The 16,479-nt window shown below is 41.5% G+C and overlaps 1 protein-coding gene across 4 annotated transcripts in view; it reads right to left on the bottom strand.

Moving 5' to 3' along the window:
• kansl1b (KAT8 regulatory NSL complex subunit 1b) overlaps positions 1 to 16,479 on the bottom strand; it is a 314,956-nt gene that overhangs the window by 21,736 nt on the left and 276,741 nt on the right. For 3 of the 4 annotated variants that reach the window (XM_043675343.2, XM_043675342.2, XM_043675347.2), the window contains 4 exons: positions 7,724 to 7,875; positions 4,665 to 4,786; positions 4,059 to 4,125; positions 3,840 to 3,958 (listed from right to left, as the gene is read on the bottom strand). In XM_043675343.2, the coding sequence (XP_043531278.2) occupies positions 3,840 to 3,958; positions 4,059 to 4,125; positions 4,665 to 4,786; positions 7,724 to 7,875 (460 nt within the window). The remainder of the gene's footprint in view (positions 1 to 3,839; positions 3,959 to 4,058; positions 4,126 to 4,664; positions 4,787 to 7,723; positions 7,876 to 16,479) is intronic. The other variant, XM_043675346.2, reaches the window with a different exon arrangement.

Below are 16,479 nucleotides of genomic sequence, written 5' to 3'. Positions count from 1 at the left end.
TATAATACTGGAATACTACTGCCTGTATTATTCCATGACCTATCACTTTCTGTGGAAGTTTTCTTGAATGTCCATGTACATGGCATCAATTCTCTATTACCCCTTCAAAAAAAATTCCAGCAAGTTAAACACAATTTTCCTTTAATAAATCCATGTGAAATCTTCTGAATCAATCCACAATTTTCTGTGTGAGTATGAATTATTTATAATTGGACTAGAAGTTAAATCGATTGGTTTGTAATAACTGGGCCAATATTTACAACCTTTATTGAACAAGGATTGTTTGCAATCCTCCAATACCATTCCCAAATCTGGGGAAAATACAAATAATTTTAGTGCCTCTTCAATTTCCACTTCCACTACCTTCAACATCCTTGGAAGACTCACACAAATGTAAAAATGAGAAGGGGTACACCGTATGGACTCAGTGGTTCACTGTGCCAACTCAATGCTACCTTCTCCAGGGCAATTAAAGATGGACAATAAATGCTGACCTTGTCCACAATGCCTACATTCATAACCTTTTTTTAGATCCAATTAACAACACTTCTATAAAACATTATCTTCGAGCCAATGACTTAAAACTTAGTTAGAATGGAACGATAATTGTTTACAAAGGCTGCAATTTCTAAGCAATGTGGGAATTTTGAAGTACTACTGATCTGAGCTGGGGGGAGCTGGATACACTCATTACACATGGATGGTGAACTGTGCCTGGATTCTTGAAGTTGTCACTGCCCACTGCCACCTAACAGTACAAAACAGTACCTTAATGTCAAACCTAAATGGTAGGAAATGGTGGGATTCATCCAGGTATGACATTTTCATGCCAGTTAGTCATGGGCAATAAATGCAGGTCTAGCCAGTGACGACACAATGTATGAAAAAATAAAATCTTTAGACCCAATTGACATCAATTATATAAACAAATATCTTGTGGTAAGGGACCTGCATCTCAAAGAAGTGCAGACCACAGTCTGGTACAAGGAAGCAAACAATTGCATAGTAGGTACAGCTGATATGTGTTCTTTTGATCAGGATATATTTGTTCAGGAGAAACCCTTTTGTAGCAGTTTGCTAATGTCCCTACCCCTGGACCAGACAGGCCTGGGTTCAAATCCCACCTGCTTCAGAGGTATTTCTGAACAGGTTGATTGGAAAAATAGTTTATATTTGTCCTGGAGAGGCCCCTCTTGTGGCAGAGTGATAGCGTCCCTACCTCTGGACTGAGACAGCTGGGTTCAAGTCCCAGTTTCTCCACAGGTGCGTAATGACATCACTGAACAGGTTGATTAGGAAAACTTCATCCTGGGAAGGGCTCTTGTAGATAACAGAGTATCCCTATCTCTGGACTAGAAGGCCCGAGTTTAATTCTCATCTGCTCCTGAGCTGTGTCATGACATCTCTGAACAGGCTGACCACAAAAATATATTTGTCCTGGGAGATTCTTGTATGCAACGTAGTGTCATGGCATTCGTGAGATTAGAGATAATATCTCTGAATAGGTTGATTAGAAAATCAACCTGGGGGGATTCTTATGACACAGTGGTAGTGTCTCTACTTCTACCTGGGCGGCACGGTGGCACAGTGGTTAGCACTGCTGCCTCACAGCGCCTGAGACCCGGGTTCAATTCCCGCCTCAGGCGACTGACTGTGTGGAGTTTGCACGTTCTCCCCGTGTCTGCGTGGGTTTCCTCCGGGTGCTCCGGTTTCCTCCCACAGTCCAAAAAATGTGCAGGGTCAGGTGAATTGGCCATGCTAAATTGCCCGTAGTGTTAGGTAAGGGGTAAATGTAGGGGTATGGGTGGGTTTCGCTTCGGCGGGTCGGTGTGGACTTGTTGGGCCGAAGGGCCTGTTTCTACACTGTAATGTAATGTAATCTAATCTAATCTAATCTAAACAAAGCAGCTCAGGTTCAAATCCCACCTACTCCAGAGTTATGTAAAAACACCTCAGATCTCGATCACTACGTTGTTGAAGGTGAAGTGGGTGGTGAGGCACAGGTCCAATAGCTTCCCTCAGACCTGGAACACTACCTGGAACACCAACTTACAGACTGGCCAAAGAACTGAAATACCTAGTAGAAGAGTCACAGCACTCCATCCACTCCACCCAGGAATTCCTAAAAATCATCAAAAACACCAAAATAGAGGAAGACGAAACAATGATCTCATTTGACGTAACGTTCATCTCCATCAACATCGACCTGGCAAAGGAAACACTTACCACACTTTTAGAAGAGACCATCGCACACACCCCAACCACCATCAATCACATTACCAACGAAAACATCACGAAGTTAGTGGACCTGTGCCTCACCACCCATTTCACCTTCAACATAATCTACAAACAAACCAACGGCACATCCATGGGTTCTCCGCTATCATGATTCATAGCAGAAGTGGTAATGCAAAAACTAGAACAAACAGCCCTATCAACCATCAAACCAAAAATCTGAGTCAGCTACGTAGATGACACCTTTGTCATCACAAAACGAAACAAGATAGAAGAGACATTTAACATCATCAACAACACCCTCACAAGCATAAAGTTCACTAAGGAGGAAGAAACCGACAACAAACTCGCATTCCTGGACGTCACAGTCGAAAGAACGGACAACAGAGAACTACAAACCTGCATATACAGAAAACCGACAAACACTGACCAAATACTTAATTACACCAGCAACCATCACAACACACACAAACGAAGCTGTATCGGAACACTATTCCAACGAGCCACCTCACACTGCAGCACAAACTTCAGAAAACAGAGGAGAACCACCTATACAACGTATTCAAGGTGAACGGATACTCAAAAAATACAGTTCGCAGATTCCTCAAGCACAAACCATGACAAGCAGACCAAACACAGCCAGAAACCCTCACCACCTTACCATACATCAAAGAAGTTTCAGAAATAACAGCCAGACTACTAAGACCCCTCAGAATCGTAGTAGCACACAAACCCACCAGCACTCTCAAACAAAAACTAACAAACTTAAAAGACCCAGTACAACCCATGGACAAAACCAACGTCGTCTACAAAATTCCATGCAAGGACTGCTACAAACACTACGTAGGACAAACAGGAAGAAAGTTAGCCACCAGGATTATAGAACACCAGCTAGCCACAAAAAGACACGACCCTCTCTCCCTCGTGGCCCTACACACGGAAGGAAAAAAAAACACCATTTCGACTGGGACAACACATCTATCCTGGGACAGGCTAAGCAGAGAATTCCTAGAGGCCTGACACTCAAACCACAACGCCATAAACAAACACATAGATCTAGATACCATCAACCCCTCAGAAAAACAAACAGGAAATGACATCACCACAAACCCCAGGAACCCCATCCAGGACAAACATATAAATAGAAAGCAGGAGACAACAGCTTTGCTTCACTTGGAGGTCACCACTGATGATGTTACCTAGCCAGGTAATGAAACGTCTGGATATCAAACCTACAGATCAGCAAGCAAACCTATACCCTAAACCTCAACCTGAGCTACAAACCTTCACAAACCTTGCAAAAAAATTATACTGTAGTGGCAACACTTTGGCCTTCATATAGAATTGCACACAAAAGAATTTTCCAATCTCAGTCAGAGGCCACAGAGACCAGGTTTGCGCATTGAAAGATGGGATAGAAACAGTTTACATTACCTACCAATGCTCTCAGCTTATCCACAGGCAGACTTCAAGAAATGACTTAGTATCAGCACCATGGTAACCAAATTCTCAGCTCCTAAGTATAGGTTAGGTGTGATAACCCCTCTGGTTAATCAGAACAAGCAAAGAACAAAGTTGCAATTTTGCCTACTCTTGTTTAATACCTGCTTCCTCGCCTCTGTGCACTGACCGGAGAGGCTGACCATGTTGTCCACCGCAAACGCTCGAACTCCTCATACTTTGCATGCCGAGCTGCAAACACTGCATCCGAAAAATCCTCAATCTAAATCAGATGCAAAATGTTAATATTATTAAAACTGTTTTGTTCAAATTCACTCAACAATGCACAGGGTTAATTTTGTAATGTGGTTGCAAAGTGTTACCTCCTCATGGTCTTCTTCATTGAGTTTGTGATTTTTAAAATCAGGTTTTACATCCACAACACGCCAACTAGACGGAAAAGGAAAAATATTATGACGATATGAATTTGGACGCTCCCCATTTTCTACCTTTTAATGAGGAAGTGCCTAGAACGCTCACTCAGTATAAGAGATAGCATTCAGCATTCCTGCTCACAGGATCAATATTCATAATGCACCAACCTTACAACAGCTGCAGTAACTCCCCCTAGAATACTCAACCAACTCCCCCGAGCATACAGTACTTATACAAAGCAGTGCATACAGGTGATAGGTTACAACATTTGTAGAGGCCAACACAATCCATACCCACGACACCTTGGCATGGCAGCATATTTCTACACTCTACTGTCACATGTTGCTCCAAATACAAAGCTTAACCTTTGAAACTTAAAATTTTCTGGAAAATTGGAAATACCGTACTCCTCAAAATACTGCCCACAAATGATTTGCTCCACTGCACCATTTGCAGATTTGATTAAACAAGGTCTACGTCAACACCACCACTAAATTATCTACTGAACCATCATTACATGAGACAAGTATGTTGAACAGATCCTGCATGCATACCTTGGCGTTAGGATCTCCTTGTACTGAAGCTTTTCTACACGAGTTGTTGCAGCAACTGACATTGGAATCACAATATTGTTGATGTCAAAAGAATTTTCTGCCCTTTTCCTCCTGGCTGTCTGCTGTTATAAGAGCAAAAAGTTAAAACAGAACCTTGTAATGTGTTTCAGTCTATATACGGGTTCAACAGAATACTAGCTTTCAGAACAGAGTTTCACCAGGAATTTACATTTGAGGTAAATTTCCCTGAAGGAAGGCTGAAGCTAGGAGGGGAGGTTAACCTTTACTTTATCAATATGAGAATGTTGCATTGGGCCAATGGTGAACAGTTTCCTAATTTTCTTCTCAGCTTCTGCTCGTCAGCACAAGCAATGCCAAGTAATATGCAGGGTCCCTTTACTTCATTACAATAATGTCAGAACAGGAAATCCCTGCTCCTCTCTCAAGTTTTGGGAATGTGGCAGCATCTAAGTGACAGCCACCTTGAAGAAGGAAGAATATCAGATTCATAATTTTCCAGAACAGCATCTTTGTGATCTTGCAGACAAGTTGCAGATGGTGAGAACTGAAGATGCTGGAGAGTCAGGGTAGATGAAGAGTTCAGCTGGAAAAAGCACAGCAGGTCAAGCAGCATCAGAGGGGAGTGGATGTTGCAGGGTGGAATCTTTTATCTTGCAAACAACAACAACTGAACAGACAAAATTCAAAACCGCCTTTCATTTGAGACTATGAGCAGCCAACTGGTTGAGGGGGGGGGGGGGAGGTATTCATACCATTTATCCAAGCCCTGCATTGAAGTGAGATTATTAAAATTTCAGTTTTGGTATCTGGACACTGTAGGCATTTCTTGCAAATCATGGTTAATTACTGTTGGGATAATGACTTTGAGCTGTTTTCTTACAGTAGAGCACCCTGAGGTGAGAGTCTCCCCTCAGTGTTGTTATGTAAGGTGGTCTAGGATTCTGGACTTGCAACAATGTAAGTATGTATCCAAGTCATTGGAAGTGTCACCGTGCACACACACACACACACACACACACACACACCTGCTGCTCTTGAAAGTTGCCAGGTTTGCCATTTTGCTAGGTGACACACACTGCAGCCACAATGCCTTTGTGGTTTTGGGAGTGAAGGTTTAAGGTGATGGTGCTAATTAAGCAGGTTGCTTCGCCATGAATCGCAGCCAACCTTTTCAGTGTTCTTGAATTGCATACATCCAGTGCAGCATATGCCATAACTTTTACTTATGCCCCATATATAGTGACAAGGCTTTGAAACATCAGATGGTGAATCGACTAGCTGCCAACATCCAACTACTGACCAGCTCTTGTAACCACAGTATTTACGTGGCTGCTATAGTTAAGTTCCTGTCAATCGTGACTTTGAGGATGTTAATTATGGGGAAAGTTGTTGATGGTAATGCAACTGAATGTCAAAAGGTGGCGATTACAGTCTCTGGTTTGTGGGAGATGGTCATTGTCTGGCATTTGAGTGACATTGACGATAATTAGCTCTTAACAGCCCAAGCTTGCATTTTGGCCAAGTTTTCTTGCATGCAAATAGAGACCACTTCATTATTTGCTAATTGAACTAAACACTATCAGCTACCATATGATTTTGACCTTATACTGGGTGGAGAGGGCCAAATGAAGTATATCCCAGATTGTTGAGTGAAGCAAGAGAGAAAATGGCAGGGGTGCTGGCAATCATTTTCAATTCCTTTTTGGTAACAGGAGAGGTGGCAGAGGACTGGAAGACAGCCAACATATCATTATTCAAAAAGGGAGCAATGAACGAAGCAGCCACAGAACAGTCAGTCTAACCATTGGTGAGAAAACTATTGGAAGCAATTCTGAGGGACAGAATTAATCTACATTTGGACAGGCAGGAATTAATCAATGACATGAATTTGTCAAGGGGAGGTCATGTTTGACCAACTTGATTGAATGTTTCTAAGAGGTGACCAGGTGTGTAGACTAGGACCATGCATTTCATGTGGTTTACTTGGTCCTCAAGGAAGGCTTTGGTCGGAAGACAGAGAGAAGCTGAGAACCCATGGGATCCTAGGAAATTTGACAAATTGGATCCACAATTAGCCACAAGTGGCAGGAAGCAGGGTGTGATGTTCACGGGCTGATTTTGTGATTGGAAGCCTGTGTCCAGTCGGGTTCTGCAGGGATCAGTGTTGGTTCCCTTGCTTTTGTGGTGAATATATTAGTGATTTGAATTGTACAGCAGTTGACAAGTAAGTTTGTGGATGATACGAAAATCAGTGGTATGGTAAGTAGAAAGGAGAATAACCTTAGAACATAGTAGGATAAAGACAGGTTTGTCAGATGGACTGATCAGTGGCAAATGGAATTCAAACCAAATAAATGATGCACTTGGGCAAGACAAACAAGGCAAGGAATACAAGATAAACAGCAGATCCTGAGAAGCACAGGGGATCAGAGGGACTTTGTTCATCAACCCCTTAAGAGAGCAGACAGATGGATAAAATGGTTTAAATGCACGAGATACCTGCCTTTATTAGCCAAGGCACAGAGATTAAGAGCAGAGAGGATATGCTGGTACTGCAAAAAACACTGGTTAGGCCACAGCTGCAGTATTGGAATCCACATTATAGGATGACACTGGAAAGGATGCATAGATTTACTAGGATGTTTCCTGGACTAGAAAGTTTTAGTTAAGAAGTCAGATAGACTGGATTTACTTTCCTGGGGTTGAGAGTTTGATTATCAGGCAACTGAACTGACACAGAATTTTAACTAAGAGATTCTAGTAAGTAAACATAAAGAGCATTTTGACTGAAAATTACATTGACATTGCATGTATCTCTTATTGCATGCAACTCCAATCAGAATAAGGAGATCACAAACACTTCAGACATATAAAATGATTATTGAAAATGGGAATGGTTCAAGTTTCGAGCACAAAACTTAAAAAAAAAAGTATTTTACTGTGCTCCTTGCCATAACACAATCCATGTGGTCACGAATTTCTCTTACACTCTGTAAACCATTGTTTTGTAGTTTCCTTTAATTCTCTATTCTCCTTACCAGTGCAGATGCCACACTAGGTGTGTTGGTTGGAATTGGTGTAGAGCTCTCAGATGAAGTGGACAACTGCCGCAGCAATGGGCTATGAACTGAGGTATGAGAGCCAACTGTCGAACTGTATGAACTCCCCGTGTCTGACAATGCCTGTCTTGCTGAAAGAATCAAAAGCAAAAATTCTGAACAACTTAGTATACAAATGCAAATGCTTAACACTTGATTAACACACATGAAACAATTTAATGACACCTGCTACATGCGAAGATTCTCGGGCAGTGTCACCTCACACAGAGCAACACAGTCAGTGTAATCACACACAAACACACAATCCATCACTGGAATCAGCCAGCACAACAATGGAAGAGTGGTTAAACTTCACCCTCACTTCTGATAATGAAACCTACATAGGCTAGTCAACTAAGGCCCATTTACATTTTTGTTTTCCATTTGCCTTTTGCAGCCTGGATATTTGGCAAGGTCTGTTTAGTGTTGTTCCTCACAATGACAAAGCACAGAAAGATGGCATTCAAATGTGCGCCTGCCAATTCTTTTGAGAGATTCCCAATAATACCCACTCTCCTGCTCTTTTGTCATGCCCTGAAAATGTTTCTTTTTCTTGTACTTAGCAAATTCTTTTTCTGAAAATCAACACTAAACCTGTGTTTGCAATTTTTGAGAACCATAACCTATCAATATACTTAAACGGTGTCTGATGAACCTAAAGGATCCTATACAAACAACCAACAAAACAAATGTCATTTACAAAATACCATGCAAGGACTGCAACAAACACTACATCGGACAAACATGCAGAAAGTTAGCCACCAGGATACACAAACACCAACTAGCCACTATCACTAGTATCCTTACATACAAATGGAGGAGGACACCACTTCGACTGGGATAAGACATCCATCCGAGGACAGGCTAAACAGACACACATGGGAATTCCTAGAGGCTTGACATCCAAACCGGAACTCCACCAATAATTTGGATCCCATTTACCAACCTCCAAGAAGAAAAACTGAAATGATATCACCCACCCTAACAAACCAAGATACATAAATAGAAAGCGGGACATAACACCAGCGCTTCCCCGGAGGCTCACTGATGTTACCTAGCATGGTGATGAAACGTCTGAAAACAAACCTTCCAGCTCAGGAATCAAACTTACAACTAAATCTGTGTGCATCACATACAGACAATATATGCCACATTACAACTTACCATGCAAAAATGTTTTCACACATCATCTCCAGTTGTTTTACAATCACCATAAATCTAACCTTGGCTCAGTAATTTTTGTGCCAAAACAAGCTTTAGATTAGATTACTTACAGTGTGTGAACAGGCCCTTCGTCCCAACAAGTCCACACTGACCCTCCGAAGAGCAACCCACCCAAACCCATTCCCCTAAATTTACCCCTTCACCTAATACTACGGGCAATTTAGTATGGCCAATTCACCTAACCCGCACATTTCTGGACTGTAGGAGGAAACCGGAGCACCCGGAGGAATCCCACGCAGACACGGGGAGAATGTGCAAACTCCACACAGACAGTTGCCTGAGGCTGGAATTGAACCCGGGTTTCTGGCGCTGTGAGGCAGCAGTGCTAACCACTGTGTCACCGTGCCGCCCATAATTCCTATTTTAATTCCTATTGGAGAGGATTCTTAGGGATAGTATTTATGCACATTATGCACATGGAAAGGCATGGTTTAATTAAGGACAGTCAGCATGGCTTTGTCCAGGGCAGGCCATGTTTTATTAACTTGATTGAATTTTTCGAGGAGGTAACGACTAGGATGAAAATGTAGATGGGTGGGTTCGTAAGTTTGCAGTTGATACAAAGATTGGTGGAATGTGAATAGTGTAGAAGATGTCAAAGGATACAGCAAGATATGGATCAGTTGCAGATATGGACAGAGAAATGGCAGATGGAGTTTAATCTGGTGAAGTGTGAGGTGCTGCACCTTGGGAGAACCAATATTAAGGAAAAGTATAGAGTTAATGGCAGCACTATGAACATCATTGATGCACAGAAGGATCTTGGGGTTCAAGTCCAGAGCTCCCTGAAACTGGCCATGCAAACAGATAGGGTGGTAAAGATGGTGAATGGTATGCTTGCCTTTACTGGTCGGGGGAACTGAGTACAAGAAACAGGATGCCATTTTGCAGCTTTATAAGACTTTAGTTAGGCCAAATTTAATGTATCGCGTTCAATTTTGGTTGCCACATTACAGGAAGAATGTGGAGGTTTTGCAGAGGGTGCAAAAGAGGTTTACCAGGATTAGAGCGTATGAGCTATATGGAGAAGCTAGAAAAACTTGCGTTGTCTTCTCTTGAGTTGTAGACGCTGAGGGGAGACATGATAGAAGTCTATAAAATTATGACATGCACAGATAGCGTTGATAGTCAGAATCTGCCCCCCTCTCCCGGCATTGAAATGTGTAATACTAGGGGTCATGCATTTAAAGTGAGAGGGTTAAAGTACAAAGGAGACATGGGGGCAAGTTTTATTTTAAACAGAGAATGGTAGGAGTCTGGAACACACTGCCAGAGGCAGATACAATAAGGGCACTTAAGGGACTTTTGGATAAGCCCATGACTATGCAAGGAATGGAGGGATACGGACCAAGGGCAGGCAGAAGGGACTGGATTAATTTGGTGTCATGTTCGGCATAACATCATGGGCTGAAGGCCCCGTTCCTGTGCTGTACTGTTCTAGGGTTACAATTGTGCTGGGGTTACAATTATTTAAAATCTACTTAATGACTTGAATGAAGGAATTAAATGTATGAAAATTAAATTTGTTGGTGACACCAAGATAGGCAAATGGTGACAAAAACAAACTCTGGAAAGGTAGATAATTTGAGCCAGCAGGTAAACTTTTGGCAGATGGAATATTAACATGGGAAAACAGGAGCTAGTCCCCTTGAACAGGAAGAACAGAAAGCAAAACATTACATAAATGGTGAAATACTTCACATATCTGTGGTACAGAGATATTGTTACCATGGAACATATATTACAGATGGTTAGTACACAGGTGCAGCAAGGAATTGGGAAGGCAAACACAATGCTGATCACTTACGCAAGGGGAATTTATTTTATTTTATTTTCATAGGATATCGCTCTCACCGACTAGTCGGTATTTTTAAGGTAATAAATAAGTAAAGGCAACTCTTGAAGTAAGATATCTAAACACACTCAAAGCAAAGACTTCAGATTGCAGTGGGCATCTTGGAGTGAAATAAGGTTCCAGACATAATTAACACTTATTCAGGAAGCACAGTCATAGACATGTTCAGGACAGAAATAGACCATTTGGTCCAATTCATCCATGCCAACCAGATATCCTAAATTAATTTAATCCCATTTGCCAGTATTGCGCCCATATGTCTTAATGCCCCTCCTACTAATATACCCACCCAGATGCCCTTTAAGTGTTGTAATTGTACCACTTCCTTTGGCAGTTCATTTCATACACACACCACCCTCTGTGTGGAAAACGTTGCCCCTTAGGTCCCTTTTAAATCTTTCCCCTCTTTCCCTAAACTTATGCCTTTTAGGTTTGGACTCCCCTACCCTGGGGAGAAGACCTTGACTATTCATCCTATCCACGACCCTCATGATTTTATAAACCTCTGTCAGGCCACCCCTCAGCCTCCGATGCTCCAGAAAAAATAGCCCCAACCTATTCAGCCTCTCCCTTTCGCTCAAATCATCTCACCCTTGCAACATCCTTGTAAATATTTTCTGAACTCTTCTAAGTTGTACAACATCTTTCTTATTGCAAGGAAACCAGAATTGAGCACAGTACTCCAAAAGTGACATTAGACAATAGGTGCAGGAGTAGGCCATTCTGCCCTTCGAGCCTGCACCACCATCCAATATGATCATGGCTGACCTAACTTATGCCCTGTACAGCTGTAACATGACTTCCCAACTCCTATACTTATTGCACTGACCAATAAAGAAGAAAAGTTGAAGAAAACAAATTTTGAGAAGATTTGTAGCTCAAGTTGAGATTCTGGGTGTGGGTTTGCTTGCTGAGCGAGAAGTGTATAAGTCCTGCCCTGATTTGCCCTACCAAAATGCAGCACCCCACATTTATCCAGATTAAACTCCATCTGATCAAGATCCCGTTGTACTCTGAGGTAACTTTCTTCACTGTCCCAATTTTGGTGTCACCTGAAAATTTACTAACCATACATCCAAATCATTTACATAAATGACAACAAGCAGTGGACTCAGCACTGATCCATGTGGCATATCACTGTTCACAGGCCTCCAGTCCAAAAAGCAATCCTCCACTACCACCTTCTGTCTTCTGCCTTTGAGCCAATTTTGCATCCAAATGTCTAGTTTTCCCGGATTCCATGTGATCTAACCTTGTTAACCAGTCTACCATATGGAACCATATTGAAGGCCTTACTGAAGTCAGAAGAGACAGGGTCCACTGCTCTGCATTCATCAATTCTCTTTGTCACATCTTCAAAAAACTCAATTAAGTCAGTGAAGCATGATTTCCCGCACAAAGCCATGTTGATTATCCTTAATCAGTCCTTGCTTTTCAGAGTACATGTAAATCCTGTGCCTCAGAATCCCCTCCAACAACCTGCCCACCACTGATGTCAGACTCATCCGTCTATGGTTCCCTGGTTTTTCCTTTCCACCTTCCAGACTTCTGGCACTTCATCCATGGCCATCAATGAGACAAATCTCAGCAAGGGGCCCAGTAATCCCACATACGCTATGCTTGAGTCGGTCCAGGGCATTTATCCATCTTTATGCATAAACACAGTAATGAATAAACTTAATCTAATGGAAATTCATGGAAGTGGAGCTTGCATCAATAATATGCTCCTTTGAGAAACACATGAAAATAAAAGGAGGTCATTCGGCCATTCAAGCCTGCCCTACCATCAATATGATCACAGCTGACCTATCAACTCAGTACCCTGTCCTGCTTTATCCCCATACGCTTTGATCCCTTTAGCCTTAAGAATTTTATCTACCTCCTTCCTGAAAACATTGAATATTTTTGACTTAACCACTTTCAGTGGCACAGAATTCCACAGGCTCTTTAATCTCAGTGAAGACATTTCTCCTCATTTGAGCCTTAAATGGTTACTCCTTGAGACTGTGACCCACGGTTCTGGACTCCCTGGTCATCAGGAATATCCTCCCTCTGTTTACCCTGTCTGGTCCTGCTGGAATTTTATAGGTTTCTAAGACACACCCCTCATTCTTTAAAATTCCTGTGAATGTAGTCCTAACTGATCCATACTTTCTTCATATGTGCTATTTCAGTAATCAGCCTGGCAAACCCTCCTCAACCAGAACATTCTTCCTCAGACAAGGAAACCAAAACTGCACACAAGTCTGGTCTCACTTGTAAGTTTCAGTGCTAGTTCTCTGCTTCTGTGCTTGAATTCTCTTGCTATGAAGGCCAACACACTATTTGCCTTCTTTATCACTTGCTGCATCTGCATGGTTACTGGTGAATGATTGTACTTAAGTGCTGTTGCACCTCCCCCTTTCCCAATCCACTGCCAGTTCTTCGATTTTGCTACCAATTGAATAACATCACATTTATCAATATTACTGTTCTTCTGCCATGCACTGTCCACTCACTCAACTTGTCCAAATCACACTGAAGGATCTTTGCATCACCCTCACCCAGTGAGCTGTGTTTTATCTGCAAATTTAGAGGTATTACACTTAGTTGTGTAGTCCAAGCACTGATCCGTGTGGCATCTCACTGGTTAGTGGATGCCACTCGAAGCAACCAGTTTATTTATTATCTGCCACCCAGTTCTCTATCCTTATTAGGTCATTACCTTCAATCCCATGTCCTTCAATTGTACATACTAATTTTTTATGCATGACCACACCAAATGCCAATTACATAGGTAAGAAAAGAGATGAGGTTCCACAAGCAAATTATAGGGAGTTAGGATGCGAATTGAAAGGTAAGAACTCAAAGGCTAATAATCTTAGGATTACTACCAGTGCCACGTTCTAACAACAGGAAAAAGAAAAAATAGCGAAGGTGGGAGGGATTCAGACTCCTGGGGCACTGGTACCAATTCTGGGGAAAACGGACAAATTCAAATCAGAGATTATAATATGGTGGCAATTAGTAAAACATGGCTGCAGGATGGACAGAATTGGGAACTAAATTGGGAATTACTGCACACAGAGGGTGGTGGGCATTTGAAATGCATTGCCAGCAGAGGTGGTAGAGGCAGGCACGGTAGATTCATTTAAGATGCCTCTTGACAGATGCACAAGTAGGTGGGGAGCAGAGGGATACAAATGCTTAGGAATTGACCGACAGGTTTAGACAGTACATTTGGATTGGCTCAGGCTTGGAGGGCCGAAGGGCCTGTTCCTGGGTTGTAAATTTTCTTTGTCCTAAACAAAACAGGTTATAAGGTTTATTGGATGGACAGAGAAAATGGCAGAGGAGGTGGAGTAACCTTTCTGATGGGAAACAAAATTACTTCAATGGTGAGGAAGGATATGAGAGGTGAAAGCATTCCGTGGAGACTGTTTGGATGGAAATGAAGAACAGTAAAGGATGTAAATATGTAATATGTGTTGTGTACCAACTTCCTACTAGTAGTTCTGGAGTGCTAGTATTAGGTGAGTGTGTAGCAAAGCCAGAGTAGTCTTTTTTGGAGATTTTAACTTTATTGTGGATTGGAAGAGGCTGACAGATACTGGTCAGAAAGGTAGTGAATTTCTGAAGTGTGCCCAGGATAGTTTCCTACAGTAATGTGTCCTGGATTCAACAACGGAACAAACAATACTGAATTTAGTACTAAGCAATGATCCAAATGCAATTAGTTACCTAACTGTGCATGAACACTTATCAAATAGTGATCATGTTATGATCAAATTTAATGCAACATCTGAAAGTAAAAAAACATGCATCAGTTACTGGACTTTTAGATTTAGGTCAGACCGACTTTAACAGGATGAGACAGACACTGTCCACAGTAAACTAGGAAAATATGCTAATTGGCACAAAAACAGAAGAACAGTGGAGTACGTTTAAAGAAACATTTTGCACATGACAAAACCAGCTTATATCCAGGAGGGAAAAACTCCATTTCATAGAATAGTAGTCATGGACCACTGAAGAATACGGGATAGTATAAAACTATAAAGAAAGAGCTCACAAAGACAACACAGATCTGGTGAATGGGAAAAATAAAAAGCCCAGCAAAGGACCACAAAACAGCTCAGAAGAGCTAAAAAAGTGATGGAGAAATGAAACTTGCCAGGGATATCAAATCAACATGAAGAATTTTATAGTTACGTAAAAGGAATATAGCTGGTAAGGAGCAAACTAGTGGGGATACCGTCATATTATGCTGTGGTGGATGCACTGGTGCAGACTATAATCAAGGATGGGGTAACTGAAACACAAATATTTCAGTTAATCAGAGAGAGCCGGCATGGATTCATAACAAATAAGTTATGCCTGACAAGCTTCATTAGATTTTGAGATGACTAATGTAGTGGACAGAAGAATGTCTATGGGTATTGCTTATATGGATGTGCTAAAGTCCCACATAAGAGACTTTTACCTAAGGTAGAAGCCAATGGAATTGAGGGCAGATACATGGAAACATCACTACCTCAAGTGACTGACCATCCTGACTTGGAAATATATTGCAATTCTTTCATTGCTGCTAGTTCAAAATCATGGAAGTTCCTCACAGCATTGTGGGTCACAGGTAGTAAATATTGCCAGCCAGTGATGCCCACATCCCATGAATGAATAATTAAAAAAAGACTGTAGGGGGCTGAATTGGCTATTCCTGGTCCTGTAAGTGGGATAGGCTGCATCTGAGCTGAACCTACTCTTTTCTTTGATAGGAGTTGGGGGTGGGGCATTTGCTATTTTAAGATAGTGTGGTAATGGATTAGCAATCTGAGCAAGGAGACAGAGGAGAGAGAATCGATGATTGAAATAAAAAACAAAAATAAAGAAGAAAATAGTGGAAACTCTGAAGGTAGTGTAAAATAATGCGAAGATGACTAAAAAGAATAAAAATAAAACTCTAGAGGTTTTGTCTTGAGAGAAAAATGAACTTGCAGCACAAATGGATTCACAAACAGTTATAACATAGTTGCAATTACAGAGGAACCTCAAATATCTGGCTTTTGATTATCTGGATATCGAATTATCTGGCAAGATCGCAAGGTCCTGATGCTTGGGTAAATAACATTATCTGGCATTCGATTATCTAGAATTCAATTAACTGAGCGAAATACTCCTTGCCTGTGTTCTTCGGATAATTGAGATTCTTCTGTGAAGTGATGTGGCTGCAGGATTACAAGGATGGGAACTGTATTCATTATTCAGGAAGGACAGGCGAGAGAAACTAAGTTGAGTTACATTGTTAGTAAAGGAAAAATCTGTGCTATAGTGAGGAAGGATTTTGGTTGAGAAAATTATGTAATCTACTTGGGTGGAACTAGGAAGGATGGAGGGACATAAAACGCTGTTGGGGGTTGTCTGTAGCCTACCAGTCAATAGTAGATATGTATGGGAAGGTATTACAGAATGAATCATGATTTGTGCAATAAGGGTGCAACTTTAATCACACAGATTAGACAAACCAAACTTAGAAAGGTATTGAGTAGGAGCATATCCTGGATGGTGTACATGATTGATTCATCACCACTTAAAAACTGAGAACAGGCTATTCTAGATTGGGTACTTGGCAAGGAGAATG

The sequence above is a fragment of the Chiloscyllium plagiosum genome, unplaced genomic scaffold, assembly GCF_037043375.1.
Source record: "Chiloscyllium plagiosum isolate Xiang-an unplaced genomic scaffold, Cpla_swu_hap1 HiC_scaffold_32, whole genome shotgun sequence".
Classification (NCBI taxonomy): domain Eukaryota; kingdom Metazoa; phylum Chordata; class Chondrichthyes; order Orectolobiformes; family Hemiscylliidae; genus Chiloscyllium; species Chiloscyllium plagiosum.
This window is presented reverse-complemented; position numbering and strand designations above follow the sequence as displayed.